This window comes from Cyphomyrmex costatus, unplaced genomic scaffold (assembly GCF_001594065.2).
Source record: "Cyphomyrmex costatus isolate MS0001 unplaced genomic scaffold, Ccosl1.0 scaffold69, whole genome shotgun sequence".
Lineage (NCBI taxonomy): Eukaryota > Metazoa > Arthropoda > Insecta > Hymenoptera > Formicidae > Cyphomyrmex > Cyphomyrmex costatus.
Genome location: NW_017280255.1, coordinates 1,970,995 through 1,986,306, shown reverse-complemented (window position 1 = coordinate 1,986,306; position 15,312 = coordinate 1,970,995). Strand labels below are relative to the sequence as shown.

The window sequence follows — 15,312 nt, the reverse complement described above, 5'->3', positions numbered from 1 at the left end:
GTAATATTTTTACAACATGTATAATATATTACACAATAATTAATAATTATATTATTTATACATATAAAATTTTATTATAATTAATTAATTATTATTTTAAGATACTTACTGCACGATCTTGTCAAATTTCTGTCGAATTTCTATTTCATCATGTTCAGTAGGCCTACATGGTTTTTTCATCAGAGTATCAATCAGCATCCCAATATTGTTTCGATTTGTCAATAAACTGATCATCTTACAGCATGATACAAACATGGCAAGCATCACATAGAAATTCTCGGAGAAGTCGTCAGCATTGTCCACAATCAGAATTAAATCCATCAGTTGCGATAATGTAAATGTATTTATTAACAAAACTATGAAAATCGTGTATACATCATACATGATACGTTTGTACCGCGACGTCCATGAATACGGTGGCCAACATCCACAAATGGTAAGAATTTTTAAAGTAAACGTCAAAATGGTCATTTCTTTTTTATTTGTCATATTTGATAAAGATACAATAATACAATTTTATTATACGATTAATACAGAACGTTCTTGTATTATTCAAATCATAGACCTTCTTTATTTCTTTTTCGATTACGTTCAATATTGTAGAAAAAATATTATGTTTCTATAATGTTCATTCTGATTTACAAATACATAATTCTTAGTTAACAAATTATATACATATATTAAATAATTATGGATAATTATACTTAATTAAATTTTCATTACAAAGGAATTAATTATAAAATGAAAGATAGATTTTAATTTAGTACTAACTTTGGATTATCACACACAGTACTTAAGAAGTACACATATGTATGTAATATGTATATATTAAGCACTACAATAATACAACAAATATATTCTTTGCAACAAGACAAAATAAGAAGATTTTACTGATAATCACAAAAGAGTCTATAGCTTCACAATTCAATTTTTTATCTGCAACTTCCGTCTATGCATTCAACGACTATATCATTATTGTGGTACAAAACTTGCAATTTTGTGTCCCCACGCAGAACCATATCTTCGCATACGCAACGATTTTAAAATGCATGTCTTATACCTACATGATGTCGTGTACTGCCACATTTATGCCGAACTGTGACTTATAATCCAACGTTATGCCGTAGTACAATGTTAGCAAACCATCAATTTACTTACATGAAATCTTGATGAAAACATAGCTGAAATCATATTTAATTTATTTTTGCCACAAAGTGCAGCCGAACGTTTCATCCTGATATTCTTGATTGAATCGATTGTTTTCCTTAAAACAAAAGAAGAATGTAGTTGCCGAATTTAAATAAAATCATTGCAATACATTTTATTTTAAGAAAATGCATGTTTAAAGATTAGGAAAAATGTGTATATAACAACAATAATAATCACAGTAAATTAATATTAAATTAATACATATACGTCGCTTTAAATTATTTAAAAGAAGTTGTATACTTAAAATTAAAATTGTGTGTATTAAAGTGCAGTGAAATTTATCAAAACAAAATTGGCAAATATATTAAGGTATAGTATATAGAACATATATACATATATATATAAATTTTGTTATTTTTAGTAATAGTAATTAATAGATATTAATATCGTGTACAAAAAATTACTACTAATAATTATAAAATAAAAATTTAAAAATATTATAAATATATAGATGTATAGACCATATTGATTTGATTCAATTATTAATAAGTTTATAATAATCTCAAATTTATAAAATGTTAATTAAAATTTAATCTCAAATATTGTTGTAATATTTGCAATTGTATTATATATATATATATATATTATATATATATATATATAATAAAAAAGAATTGATAATGCAAGTTATTGATCGCTTAAGATTAAATAACGTTTGTGTTGCCGCGATTATTGATTTGAAAGGTAAAATAAAAGAATATATATAAAGAGAGAAACCTGGAATCATGGACATATTGCATAAAATAGAACCCGTTTACTAGCGCCTCTATGTGCATAAGCGTGCACGATAAACTATGTAGCCACGAATATGTTCGGTGGATAACACACATCTACAGTCTTCGATCGATTTTATCCCATTACATATTTATTTTGTTCAGTATTCAAAACATAATTTTGTAATAATGCATATATAAAAGGAAAAATACAACTGAGAAAATGGATAATTCTAAATTTATAAGTATATATATATATATTTAGTATTTATTGGCACTTATTATTATAGATTCCAACATTTTGTGGATTTACCGACTGAGAATAATTCCATTGATAATAAAGATTCAAAAAATTTTATTTAAAAAAGGCATTGAAAAATATTGTTTAAAAACATTAATGTAGACAAATTGTTCTTGTATCTCTTAAATTATTTATTAAATTATAAATATATTGTAACAAATTTTAATTATACAAAATTATAAAATATTATTTTGATAAATGTTACAATTTTTACAAATCTAAAATTTTACAAACGTAATAGTCAAAATAAAATATTTATATTTCTATATTTACATTTGTTATTTTTTAATAAGTTACATTTATTTAATAATTATCGTCAATCGTTAATCAATGTACAAATGTACATTGTATGAAAATGTTTCTTATAAAATCTGTCAGATGGCTCTGCTGTCTATAAAATACTTCAATTCAAGCTTCTCTATTTATAATACATAAATGCATGTACTGTTATTGCAGTTGTTATTAGTTCTTATAATCAATCAAAATTTTGATAAAATTTGATTCGTTTTTTAAAAATATTTTTTTAACGTTTTATTCTTATTTAAAATCAACATTTTCTTTTAATTATTAATAACAAAATCACATATGAAAAATTTATTTCCATTTATTACAAAATTATTAGCCAAAAATATGTCAATTTCTGTTAATTGTTTATAAATTAATAATCAATTTGTAGTTATATTTTTCAAAATTAGTATTTTATATTAAACCAAGTATGCTTTTAAAAATTCTGATTTTTATGATAGATAATTCAAATTAAGAAATTCTATTTTTATAATTTTATATACTCATGTATATCTATATACATGTACATTTAGTATAAGAAACATTTTACATATCGAAAAATATACAGCATCTAAAAATATAAATATTATAGAAGTTTATATATTTCCTAAATTCTCAGATGTAAATTGTAAATTGTATAAATCGAGATTTGTTATCGATCACATATGCGTCTAATATTTCACATCTGCACAGGATAGACTATGGTCGTGTGAAATTCCAACGAGAGGGTGAAGATGAAGCGAAACCCAAAGGCGAAGAAGGATAAATCTGATCGTACCAAAAGGGTCGGGGTTGTCAGCGTTACGATATAGGGTCTGTTCTTATCTACAAAATACAGGCTATGCCACCCCGCTCTCTCCTAGTATTCTAGGTCCCACGTACATATTGTCCAAAGTCCAGAAGAGGAAAATGAACAGGACACGCCATGATGAATCGGCCATATTGCTCTGGACCATTCTCGAAAGAGGGTAATCTTGCTTGTGAACTGTTTATTTTCATGCTTAGTCACATATCTTTTCGTGTTTAGTGAATAAGAGGCTACGATAAATGTAAATTTTTAAGTATGACGAAATATTGTAAAAATATCTTTTTTAATTTTATAGTAAAATATTACAAAATTTGAAAAACAATCAAAGCTTTTCAAGTGATTTTTATAGATTTGTCTTTTCCTTTTATTTCTTTAGAAATTAATTTTTATGTGCAAGAAGTATTTTCTAAAGAAAAAAGTATGTTAAATAAAATAGATTATCAACTTGTAAGTATAAAAATTATGATTTGAAAAGGATTGATTATAAATACTCTTTATTATAAATTTCAATATATCTTTTTTAATACAGAATTTTACGAAAATTAAGAGTAACAAAGAAAAAGGCAGAAAGAGGAAAAATATAATTTACAAAATTTATGTATGTACGCTTAATTATAATATTAATAATATTATTACCCCCATAATTCAAGCGTGGGAAAATGACAAATCACCTTATCAGTAGCAACGTGACAACTCTGCATGGTAACCGATTCTGAACATATGTATCCTTTATATTTTCAAGTCATGCTTCAGAGCATCAGTTATGAACACAACCAACAGATTCTATAATATATTCATTCGAACTATGCGTTATATATAGAGTGGTCCAAAAGTAATTTTTATTTTATTATTATAAGTTAATCGTATTTTCTCCAAAACACTCTTTTAAATTTGCAATTCAAATCATAAGAGATTCGGTTGTCTTATTCGTAAATGCAATTATAAAAGTGTATCACTATTTGTAAGTAAAACGGACTTCCTCATCACTTCCTTTTGTCGTTAAACGTATTATATTAATATTTAATAGCTCATGCACGGAATAACAAAACTCCAATTTTTATCGCAATTCTGGATCAAACTCGTTCCCGCATTCTTCTTGGGTCGGTCACCGGGTACAATTAACGAATCCTAACGTCTAACCGGCTTCTGTTGTTCTTAGTGTGAACTTTACAAGACTTATATAATGCATGCGTAAGAAGAATGGACCACCCATGTAGAGAGGTCTCTCTCGACTCAGCCTCGAGTGCACTTCGGGATTGCGCGCGCGGACGAAGCACTCCATCAGAAGAAGTAGTCGGCCGGACAGCATACCGGGTAGAAAATGACACCAGTCTCGAGATGCACGTTTCATATCAGTCAAATCGAACTCTCGAACCGTATTTTCTCTTTTCGCGAAATTAGAAAACGACCGTACCATAATTTTATGTGTGTATAAAGGAAGATAATTAATTTTAATCTACTCTACTACTTAGTAAAGATTTTATTTATAATTATTTGACAATAAGCATGTGCGATAAAATTATTTGAGAACAAATGAACTCTTTAAAGAGAAAATTAATATTTATGTACATATAATAATGAGACAAAGTGTTTATATAAATTATAAACAATTTTCTTGTCTGTGCCTCTTATTATTAAATTACGTTTATTTATTTTTTCTGTTTATACACACATTAATAAGTTTACCACAATACTTAGACATTTTTTAAATTAATATTTCAAAGACTTTCAACATTGAAATAGATATATTCAAATAGAATTTCCTTCTGTTTGGGATCTAGTATCTATGAGATCAGTATCATCATAGATAATAATGATAATATATTATGAAATCTTCTATATATTTATCTACATCGACAAGCATACTACAATATTCTACTTAAGTATAACTCTGCATAAAAAATTTTACATACAAAAATGATGTTTTGATCAAAAAAACAAAAACACTTCCTAAAATCTCATTTGCGAAATGTCTAAAAAATCCCGCTATTTTCTATACATGATTTTCGAAACACGTTGTATAATGCCATATAGAAAGCACACCTGAATAAAACGAGCCGCGTTGCTGTTCTCTCGAGAGACCAGCAGAGGTCGAAGATTTCAGGTCACTACGTCTCGAGAGCATAATGCATCGTAGCGAGGGAAAGAGTTGTGTAAACGAACTTTCATGAACTTCCGAAAGTCGTCGCTTTTTCACATCTTCCCTGTCGTTGCCATCCTCGGCACGATCCTTTTGCGCGCTCGCGAGGTGTGTATAGTTTGTACAAATAACAATACCAACCGAAGTTTATATAAATTCATGTTAGCAGTGAACGAAATCTATCCCAAAGACTTACCTTAATAAATCTAACTATAAATTTTTGAATGGAATATTTTCTCTGTTAAATTTCTTATAAAATCACATGACTGCGATCTGCAGTTTAAAGAGAATAAAACTTCAGATATATTATATTATTTTTAGATATATTACTTTAGTATCATCATAATATCGTTTGTAGTGTACACACAGTCTTGTTAATAAACGCGATTACATATAATAATATACCATCATACTTCATTCAATTCGTACACTCGAATTCAATTCTTTTTCTCAAACAAAAACGGCTTTCTACTACGTGGAACCCGAAATGCGTGTGGTCTTCGAAAAGTGTTAATCGCCCGGCTCGCTACCGTGTTGCTCCTGACCGGCCCTTCAATTAGTATGTGCCACACATGTTTCGATTCACGTGATACAGCGTCTCAGTCTCGTCCACTCAGGCAACATCCACAATGAATTTTAAGGAAACGAAAAATATGTTCGTTTAAAAAATATACAACATTCACATTAAACTCAAAACTTATTGTTGAATTATTAAACTGCAATTATGAAAATTATTAGTTTAATAATTTTCATTAAATGCTCAAAATAAATTTCATCAATTATTTTAATGTCTTGCATTTAATAATTAATAAAAACTACACGTTATATATGCTTATTATTTTATATTCTTATTACTTTAAAAAATACACGCAATAATAATATATAATTACTGTAGTTACTGCAAACTGCAGTTTGATAAACGAAGATCGATTATACTATTTCGTAGTGGTATCCAATTTATCCTTTCTAAACATTCGTAAATTAATAGTCAGTACTGTATACATTAGGAGAATTTTATTAGTCGCTTCTCACACGAGAACAGTTCAAACGAGAACGAACATCGAGGCGGCGAAATCGCCGTGGATTTCGATGCCGGATAAACTCCTTAATCAAACAGCGAAGCCAATCGTGCGCAAATCGTCTGAATGAGCTTGCTTTTTTGTTATAGTTTACCAGTCGGGCACCTGTCGCATGTGTGCGCAAAGGGGTGTGGATTCAGAGATGGAGGATGTGAGAGGGAAGAAGAGAGAGAGAAGGAAAGAGAGAAATAGGGAAGAGGAACACAGAGAATGAAGCGAAGAGGGGTAGAAGTGCACGGAGAGCAGGGAGGGATAGAGGGTGAACGGAGGAACACGTGGTTCTATTTGCAAAAACAAAGTTTGCGCGGGACAAACACGGGCAGACACTAGCCGGTCTAGTCGACTTCGGGGTCAAAAGCGCAACAAAGACTCAATTGCATTTCGTTCCCACCCGTAGAATTCTCTTTTTTTACCCCAGTTTCCGCACAGTCACTAATCGAATGATAAAGCGCCATCGAACATCGCCAACCGATCAAACCGATCCAACTTCCGAATCTTGAAGATTTATGCGAAACGCGACCGTGAAAAATTAGATTAGACTTTAAATCGTAGACTTGATTTCAACTCTAGATATTGTATAAATATGTTTAATAAACAAAAACATTTTGTTAATTTAATATGGCATTGTTTACTTAAGCAATAATTTCAATAATATTTTATGCCTTTAAAATAAATTATTGAATTATATTTTACGCATTCACGATAATAATTAATATTTGTTTGGTCTGCTAAATATTTAATTATTTATATGTATATGTAAATTATAGAGTGAGAGAGAGAGAGAGAGGGAGGGAGGGAGAGAGAGAGAGTTTCAATAAGCAATCATCGAAAAGTCATTCTGTTGATTCTTAATTTGAATGCTTACTCTTCCGTCAAACATACTTGACGTTGTCACAATATTGTTATCGGCTGCGTGAGAGTATCATAATGGATCTCAAACACTTGATTTCTCATCTGGATCAACGTTGTACATGTTGTCCCAAAATATCTCGTAAATCGTACATCCTATGAGGTGGTTAAATAAAATAGATAGAATAGTAAGAGGAACAATCTTGCTTTCTCTTTCATAAAATTTTTGTAACTTTTTATGAAAATTTATAACAGCCTTTTAGAAGAACCTTTTAAAACTCTTGCAAAAATTGTATGTTTAAAATATTATTAAATAAATACGGAAATGTTAATTTCTTTGTCTTTCCTCTTTTTTTCATGTCTTTTGATCTTTTTTATAAAGTTTTTTTACAAACGTGGAAATACGCAAAGTAATTTTTCATATTTCGAGATTTTTCACATTATGAAATACGAATTATTTTTACCCTTATATAAATTACATAAAAATAATTAGATACTGTGTATATATGTTAATTAACTTTGCGTATAATGCAATAGAATTTACATGTGGCGCCAGTCTTTCTTGGTTCAAGTATAGGCAGATATAAGCACACGAGCGTACCTGGAAACTTAAAATGGTGCTTAACCTTCTACTTAAAGTGGTTACGCCTGGTCATTCTGACCTTATTCATTGTATTTCACTGTGAGAAAGGTTCTGTATACTCAATATTCATTGTGCTACATGCCTCATGCAACTAGATACAACATTTAAATTATTTAATATTTTAAACTTAAAAGAACCGTATAAAAATGAGTTACATTAAAATTATTGTGAAGAGAATAAACTTTTATCATGAATATTCCATGTGAATAATAAACGTCTCGTTTTCCAGTGATATCAAAACTAAATATAGCACAACAAAGCATTTTATTATTATTAACATATACGGAAGAAGATTCATTTTAGCTCTTCTTTTTTAAATCTCAAAGTACACAAGTACCGAGATATACAAGTCCTGAAATACATGTCACCCGACTGTACGAAGGTTGAAGACGCAAGATTCTCGAAGCGGAACGTCATCATTGCATTACCGAGAAATTTTCAGCGCGTCTTTCAGAGCATAACGTCCTCAGGTTCGTCGCGCGAAAACGCGATTCGTAGCGAGAGGAAAAGGGTTGGCGAACGCGGATGGACGCGTTGACGAGACGAAGACGGCGCAGCGGCGGCGACGACGGCGGAGGTGGTTGACGGTGGTGGTGTATGCCGTGACAAATATTTGCCTGTCAACACAGAGAGGCTCGCGCTACCATCCCGTTCTATCCCTATGCGCGCCGCAAACGACATGCATAGCCGAGGGAGGAACGTTTGTCGGGAGGTGCAGGAGGACGGCAACCAAACGAATCATAAAAGGGCCCGATTGAGAGACAAAGTGGAACGAGGAGGGTAACGACGCACGATAAGAACACGAAGAACTCGATTCCCGGCGTACCGACCGATCACGACAGTTTGTCAGCATACTAACGCGCCACGATGAACGGGATAATGATCGAAGGTGTTTGCACGTGGTTGTTGAGTAGCAAGAGCCGAACGTTGCATAGATAAGAGAATGCGAAAGTTAGAGTGCATTGTCATGAATATAATCATGATGTACTGTAGAATAAATATAATGCTGTAAAATATAAATTGAAAACGAAACGAATAAATGACTAATTATAAAAGGTAAATATCTTAAAAATAACTCTAAAATATACGCATATATTACTAAAAATATTGCAACCTATCCTTTGTGCATTTTGCGATTAATTCGTACTTATTGGTCTTCTATTTTTATTGTCTAACAATATTTACTATTTACAAAATATTTTATAGAGCTACCTCGTTTATCTATATTTTATTAACAATATCATATTTCGTTATTAATGTAAAAATTATAACAATACAGAAAGATGTTTTAATAAAGGTGTAAACTCAGTTTCCGAAAACAACCGCGCGCTTACGCCTTGATCCGGAGAGAAAGGAAAGTATTCGCGTAGGAAGCAAGTCTCTTCATTCACGTAGACCTTTTTGGGCGAAGGAGAAGAAGGAATGACACGCGGATGAAAAGGAGAGAGAGAGAGAGAGGAAGGAGAATGTGAGGTGGAGCAAGGGGACAGAGAAAACGATGGCCACCTACGATCTGTTCCTCACTCGCTCGTTCATTCACTTACTCACTCTCCTCTCTCGTTTCTATTCTCTCTCCTCTCTGTGTGCTTTTAATTTACCGGGCGGCAGGCAAATGTTTGCGCCACTCCCCCTCGATCGTACAACCCATCTCTCTCTCCTGTTCTTCCTACTTCTCCACTTTCGTGTCTCTAGCCGCCACTTTCTATTCCCTTCGCCCGTCCGTACCCCTTGCGAACGTTTTGCACCCTTCTCTGCCGCCCCTCTATCGAGGATCCCTCACTCCCTTCTTCATCGTTCCGAATATATTGACTGACTCTGACCATAAAGAATTTCCCGCGCAGATAGCATGAAAAAAAATGGAGAGAGAAAGCATAGAATCCATTACGGATGGTAATATGCCGAAATAAAACCATATACATATATTACATAGATCGAAGTGAGAGGAAAAACCGTGCCGGTCCACTAAACACAATTTTTATTAATCGCGAATTAAAGGTATGTGTGCGAAATGTACATCGGTGATAAAAATATTGATATTGGACGACGTACGCCGTTGACGGTAGAAAAATTAGAAAAAGAAATGATGAACAGAAGCGGAGAAGAGAGGAAAGAAAAGAGGAAAAAGAGATATAATGATGATAAAATCGTTTGACTTTGTCGCAAAGGAAGATGTACACCAACGAGAGATGTCAATCACATCCTTTACTTTTAAAGTTTAACAACTAAAACCTGCTACGCATTAATAGTGCATATCTACACCTAATTTTTCATGTTCGATTCACTATCGCAATCACGCATGCACTCTATACACTGTTTTATTGCGAACAGTGATAAGACATTGGTAAACGCAGCGGGGAACAAAATCGCACATGCCGCGACGAAATAACGAATAAAGTGATTTAGTCTAACGTAATCTGGAATTCTAGTAGCCGAATATCGTTGAATTAAAGAATTGTCATGGTTGCGAATTTTTTTTTTTTTGATCATATGCGCACGCTCGCATTTCACTTGTGGCTTTTAATAAATGGCATAAAAACGAGATCAAATATTTAATCGGGAAATATTTGAGTGCCTATTATTACAGGGTAGTGGCGCGGCATAGATACCCGGTGCAGCAACCCCATGGAGCCTCCACTGTGCCATTCCGTTTATGTCTGGCAAATATACATAGTTGTTCGCGTTAGATACATAGACATCCGCGCGTCGATTTAAAGCGAGACACCAGCGAACGAGCTCCACTTTTCGCTCGTCGTTTTTCCGCTTGTAATCAGTCCCCCGTGCCATCATCGTTACTCCGCAAAGATACTCTGGTTAATTATAGTGTTTGGGGATGGGATTGAATAATGTATCGGCCGATCGAGTTGGCAAATTTTCCAGGAAAGAGACTTCTGGCATTTGCCGGGATGACGATGGTAACTATGAGACCGCAGTTTACGGTACCTACTCGAGATAGATGTATACTATAATGAAGGACATTAAGAATATGGTTAAATAAAAATTTTTTAAATATATATACGATACAAATTCTAATAATTTATATGTTTCTTATTGTGGAAAGAGAATTTTGCTTATACGACGCACTTATAGTTATTGTATTGTTAACTAGTAAATGACGTATTTCAATTTTTGTTTTCAATTATTATAATAGTAAGATAATTAAAATAATTAATAATTAATTTTTATTAAAAACTTATATTCATAATTAATAATGTATAAATTAATAATATGATATTAATATTATAAAATTCATAATTTGTGACCGACAAAAACTAAGCGGGCGAGAGTTAAGGGAACGGAGGGCAGCACATTTACCGTTACAGACCAACAATCTCGAGCTTTTATGCTATCACCCTCATGGTTTTTATTCCTTTTTCCAGAATGTTCGCGTAAGTGCGTCGCGGCGTAACCTGGGAGATGCCGGCCGAGCAAAATATTTGTGCTGGGCAAATGAAACAGGACCGAGGTGACCGTGTCGCGTGGGAACTCAAAAGATTCCGTAGCGAGTGGTTTACACACGTCTGGGAGGACACGAAGAGGCAAATAAATTAGGCGGCCGGTCTACGCAATTAATGCTCACGAACACGTCGCGTACGCGCGACCAGCACATAACGATGTAACGAATGTAACACACAAGTGACATGCCACGGGTTGCTCCAGGTGAGGCGCGCAATTACGCGTCGCCGCCACACGCCAATGTCCTGATATACGGCGTCTAATGAGGGTGGCCCTTCACATTTGACCCTCTTTTTTTCCCGCGATGGCCACGCGACCGGAAGCAAAACGACGGACATCGAGGACATCGCATCCACGTGTAATGACGCTGTGTAATAATAATTAATTGCCGCATCAAGGTGCCGCGCTACTAAGTGAACGAGATAATCGCGACAGGGTAGCTCTGTGACTATAATATTTCTCCCATTTGGATAAATAACGCAGATTATACGAAATTTAAGATTTACCAGGGTTAAGAGTTGAACACTTTTACTCTGATTAGAACGTTCGCTGCAATTAAACGAAAAAATGGTTTTACTGAAGTATCTAAAAATTTAGTTACACATAGGGTATACATAGATCTAAAAATAACTTTTTTGGGTTATCAAAATAATTATGTAGGACGCTAAAACTGATTGCCAAAATGTGAAAATTTTTTATAGCATTACTCATCGTTACTTGTGTACTCCTACATATATAATTACATATTTTCGAATCCCGACTGAGGCAATATGTTTCGCAATAAATTAATTCATAAGATTCTCATTAACATCTCATTATTATTCTAGTTCTATATATTCATAATTTCAAGACAAAAAAATTTCAGCGCGCAGTTTGCAGAATCAAATATGCATATAAATTCAGACAGAAGTATTTAAGTATTGAGATCTGCTGCGATCTAAAAATAGATTTCTCTCTTATTTAATTATAATTATTTTGATAATTCAACACAAAATTATTTTCAAGATGAATATCTATAGCTAAATGTTTAGATACTTTAGCAAAATCGTTCTTTCCGTAAAAACCTACAAAGTTATGTATTGTTATATAGATTATCCTAGAGATTGCGATTGCTGATCATCTCGCACATTCGTGCACGAGTGCATTTTAAGAACGTCGCGCGATATCACGAACAAGCTTTATCATCGAATAGGATGGGATCTTGTATACAAGCTCAAAGCTAACGCGCGGATAATTACATCGCACCGATGATCATAACCGGCGGCTCGAGTGAACTGAAAAACAAATAGCGGCTGCACAGCACTTTTTCGAGCCACTCTCCGTACAACCGAGAGCATACACATGTACATCATACATATATGTATATATAAACGTGCATACATGGCGGTAGTTGGAGCTGATCGTAAATATACGCGCGTGTAAACCGTGCTAGTATATACAATCTTCTCTTTCTCCCTTGCTCTTTCTCTCCGTCTCTTTCTCTCGCAGCGACGACGACGGTGTAAATCACGTCCCCCGAAGCTGGGTTTATTAGCTACACGGCGACTAGCAATGTTTGCAGCTACAATAGAACGATATATGAAAGGGGAGGCGGAACGAGTGAAGGAGTCAGGACACACGGCGGAAACGGCTTAAAGATCTTTCACCCCCTCAAAAGTCCCGCCCGCAATAACTATCGTACTGTGTGTTGAGCGAAATTATACCCTAATAAAGGCCTCGGGGAGGGAAAGGGGGGTCCTCGTTGTGTTATGTCGACAGATAAAGCACGTTTATCGCGGAACTCACCCATTCACGTTCGCCTAATGAGTGCCAATGAAAGACATCACCGATACATTTTATTCTCGCTTATTATATTTTTTACTTACATTAGTAAAAATACTAAATTTTCCTCAAAATATACTTCCCACTGATTCTTACTTTAAATAAATAATTTTTTGTACGCATTAAAATATACATATGAACGAATAATAAAATAGTAGGAAATACTTTGGAGATTTTAATCAAGAAATTTTATCCAGTCATTCAAGTAGTTAAAATAACAGTTTAACATTAAGAGGTGTAAATATTTAAAAAATTATGATATATAATGGTGTGCTTAAATCGTGATACTTCTTTTTTCATTAATATTTTTTATAATCCTACTTCTGCCTTATCATATCATGGGAAATATCCGCTTCGCACGTATGTATAGATATGTATCACATGTGCGTGTGTGCACGTGAGGATCATCCACGTGTAGTTGGAAACACTCAACGAACGGGTTGGAAATGTTGCGGCTACAATGGCCGGTTCTTTCACGGTGAAGCAGAGAGCGAGAGGGGAAGGAGTGGAAAATCTCGAGGTAGAACGTCGGATACCAGAAGGCGGATGATTGTACGGTGTCTTTGAAGCGGATTGAATTCGCTCTCGAAAGGGTAAAGTTAAGGGGAAAGCGGAGTAAAAGCAGGCGATGGTAGAAGCGGGAGGGGAAGGGAAGGACGGTAGAATGGTGAGAGAAAGGGCCGAGTGAACGAGTAAAGCCACCCTTTGAAGAGAACTGGTTAGTAGATGAATTCGAACGCTCTCTCTCTCCCTCTCCTTTTCCTTCTATCATCTCCCTCCCCTCGCCTCTCTCTCTCCCTCTCTCTCTCTCTCTCAACGGAGGAGTGTACAAAAGGGGGCGAGGAGGGAAGATGGGCGAATACGCGCGCTCGGGGGATGAGTACAAACACAGAGATGGTAAAAGTTTATTAATTAGCTGGAATTAAGCGGCGGCTGGCCCGATGTTCGTGAGAGCCGGTGAGAATTCCTCATCAAGGCGAAAGGCGAGGAAAGAGGAACGCAAAAGCAAGAAATCGAGATGGGAAACAACCTTTATTCCTCACTGATAATCTCGGACCGACTAATCGACCGTCTCGATGTAATTCTCAATGTTCAAGATATAATTGCGACTCCGTTTATCGAAGTGGAATAAGGACGTACGAGAGAAAATTATGCGCATGAAGGTTTTTCTGCCGAATGTTTATTTTATCTGCGCAGTTTGAAAAATATCATTAATTATATATTGATACGATTAATACAAATGAGATAAGAAAGGTAATAATATGACATTTGTTTTATCTTTATAACAACATATTTATCCGTACGACAAATACCATGTAGCATGAGTTTACGTTCTCAATCAGATTTCACACATGTACATACAGTGCATTTATGTCTTTCCGTATTACGCCAAACAATTGTCGTATCCATTTGATCGCAAGATTAAATTACAAGGCTGACTAGATTTAGCGAAAATAGATTACGCAGACGAGTGATTCGAGTCCAATAATCCTCTCTTCCAATTACCCTATACGAGCGCCATTAAATGACCATTTGTCTCATCGGCCGGGCGAGCCATGAGAATCGCTTGGTCGACTGGCATTCTGCTTATTCATATTTAATTCACCTGGTACGTCAAGGGGTAGTTACGGGCGTCGATCGTAGGGGTTCGCTACGGTTAAACGTGAGATATTATACTGCGTTTCCGGGCGACTTTGGTCTTTTATCGGCGCATCATTGTCGATAATTGAGGGGTAAAAGAAAAGGAAACCATCCCTCTTCTCGTTTGCGAATTAAAATAATGACTCGTGTTATTGTTTAAATATCACTGCTCTTATTCAATGTTGTTGACTATAATTTAATTCTTACTTTTGTAATCATTTTCCTCTGTCTTTTCACAAAACTATGTATGGTAATTTATCTTAATATTAACCATGTTTTTCTCTATTATATCGTAAAATAGATAGATAATGTAAATTAAAAAAATTTTTAACTATTTTAAATAAAAAACATTTTAATTTTATTAGATGCT

The 15,312-nt window shown here is 34.0% G+C and overlaps 1 protein-coding gene across 1 annotated transcript; it reads right to left on the bottom strand.

Annotated features, from left to right (window-relative positions):
• Positions 1-105: 105 nt before the first annotated feature.
• Positions 106-489, bottom strand: LOC108780218 (uncharacterized). The gene has a single exon (XM_018547854.1). The coding sequence runs from the start codon at positions 487-489 to the stop codon at positions 106-108; it is 384 nt and encodes a 127-aa protein (XP_018403356.1).
• Between the last annotated feature and the right edge of the window lie 14,823 nt (positions 490-15,312).

Coding starts and splice junctions, on each gene's coding strand:
- LOC108780218 (XM_018547854.1), bottom strand. CDS start 489: ATGACAAATAAAAAAGAAATGACCATTTTGACGTTTACTTTAAAAATT.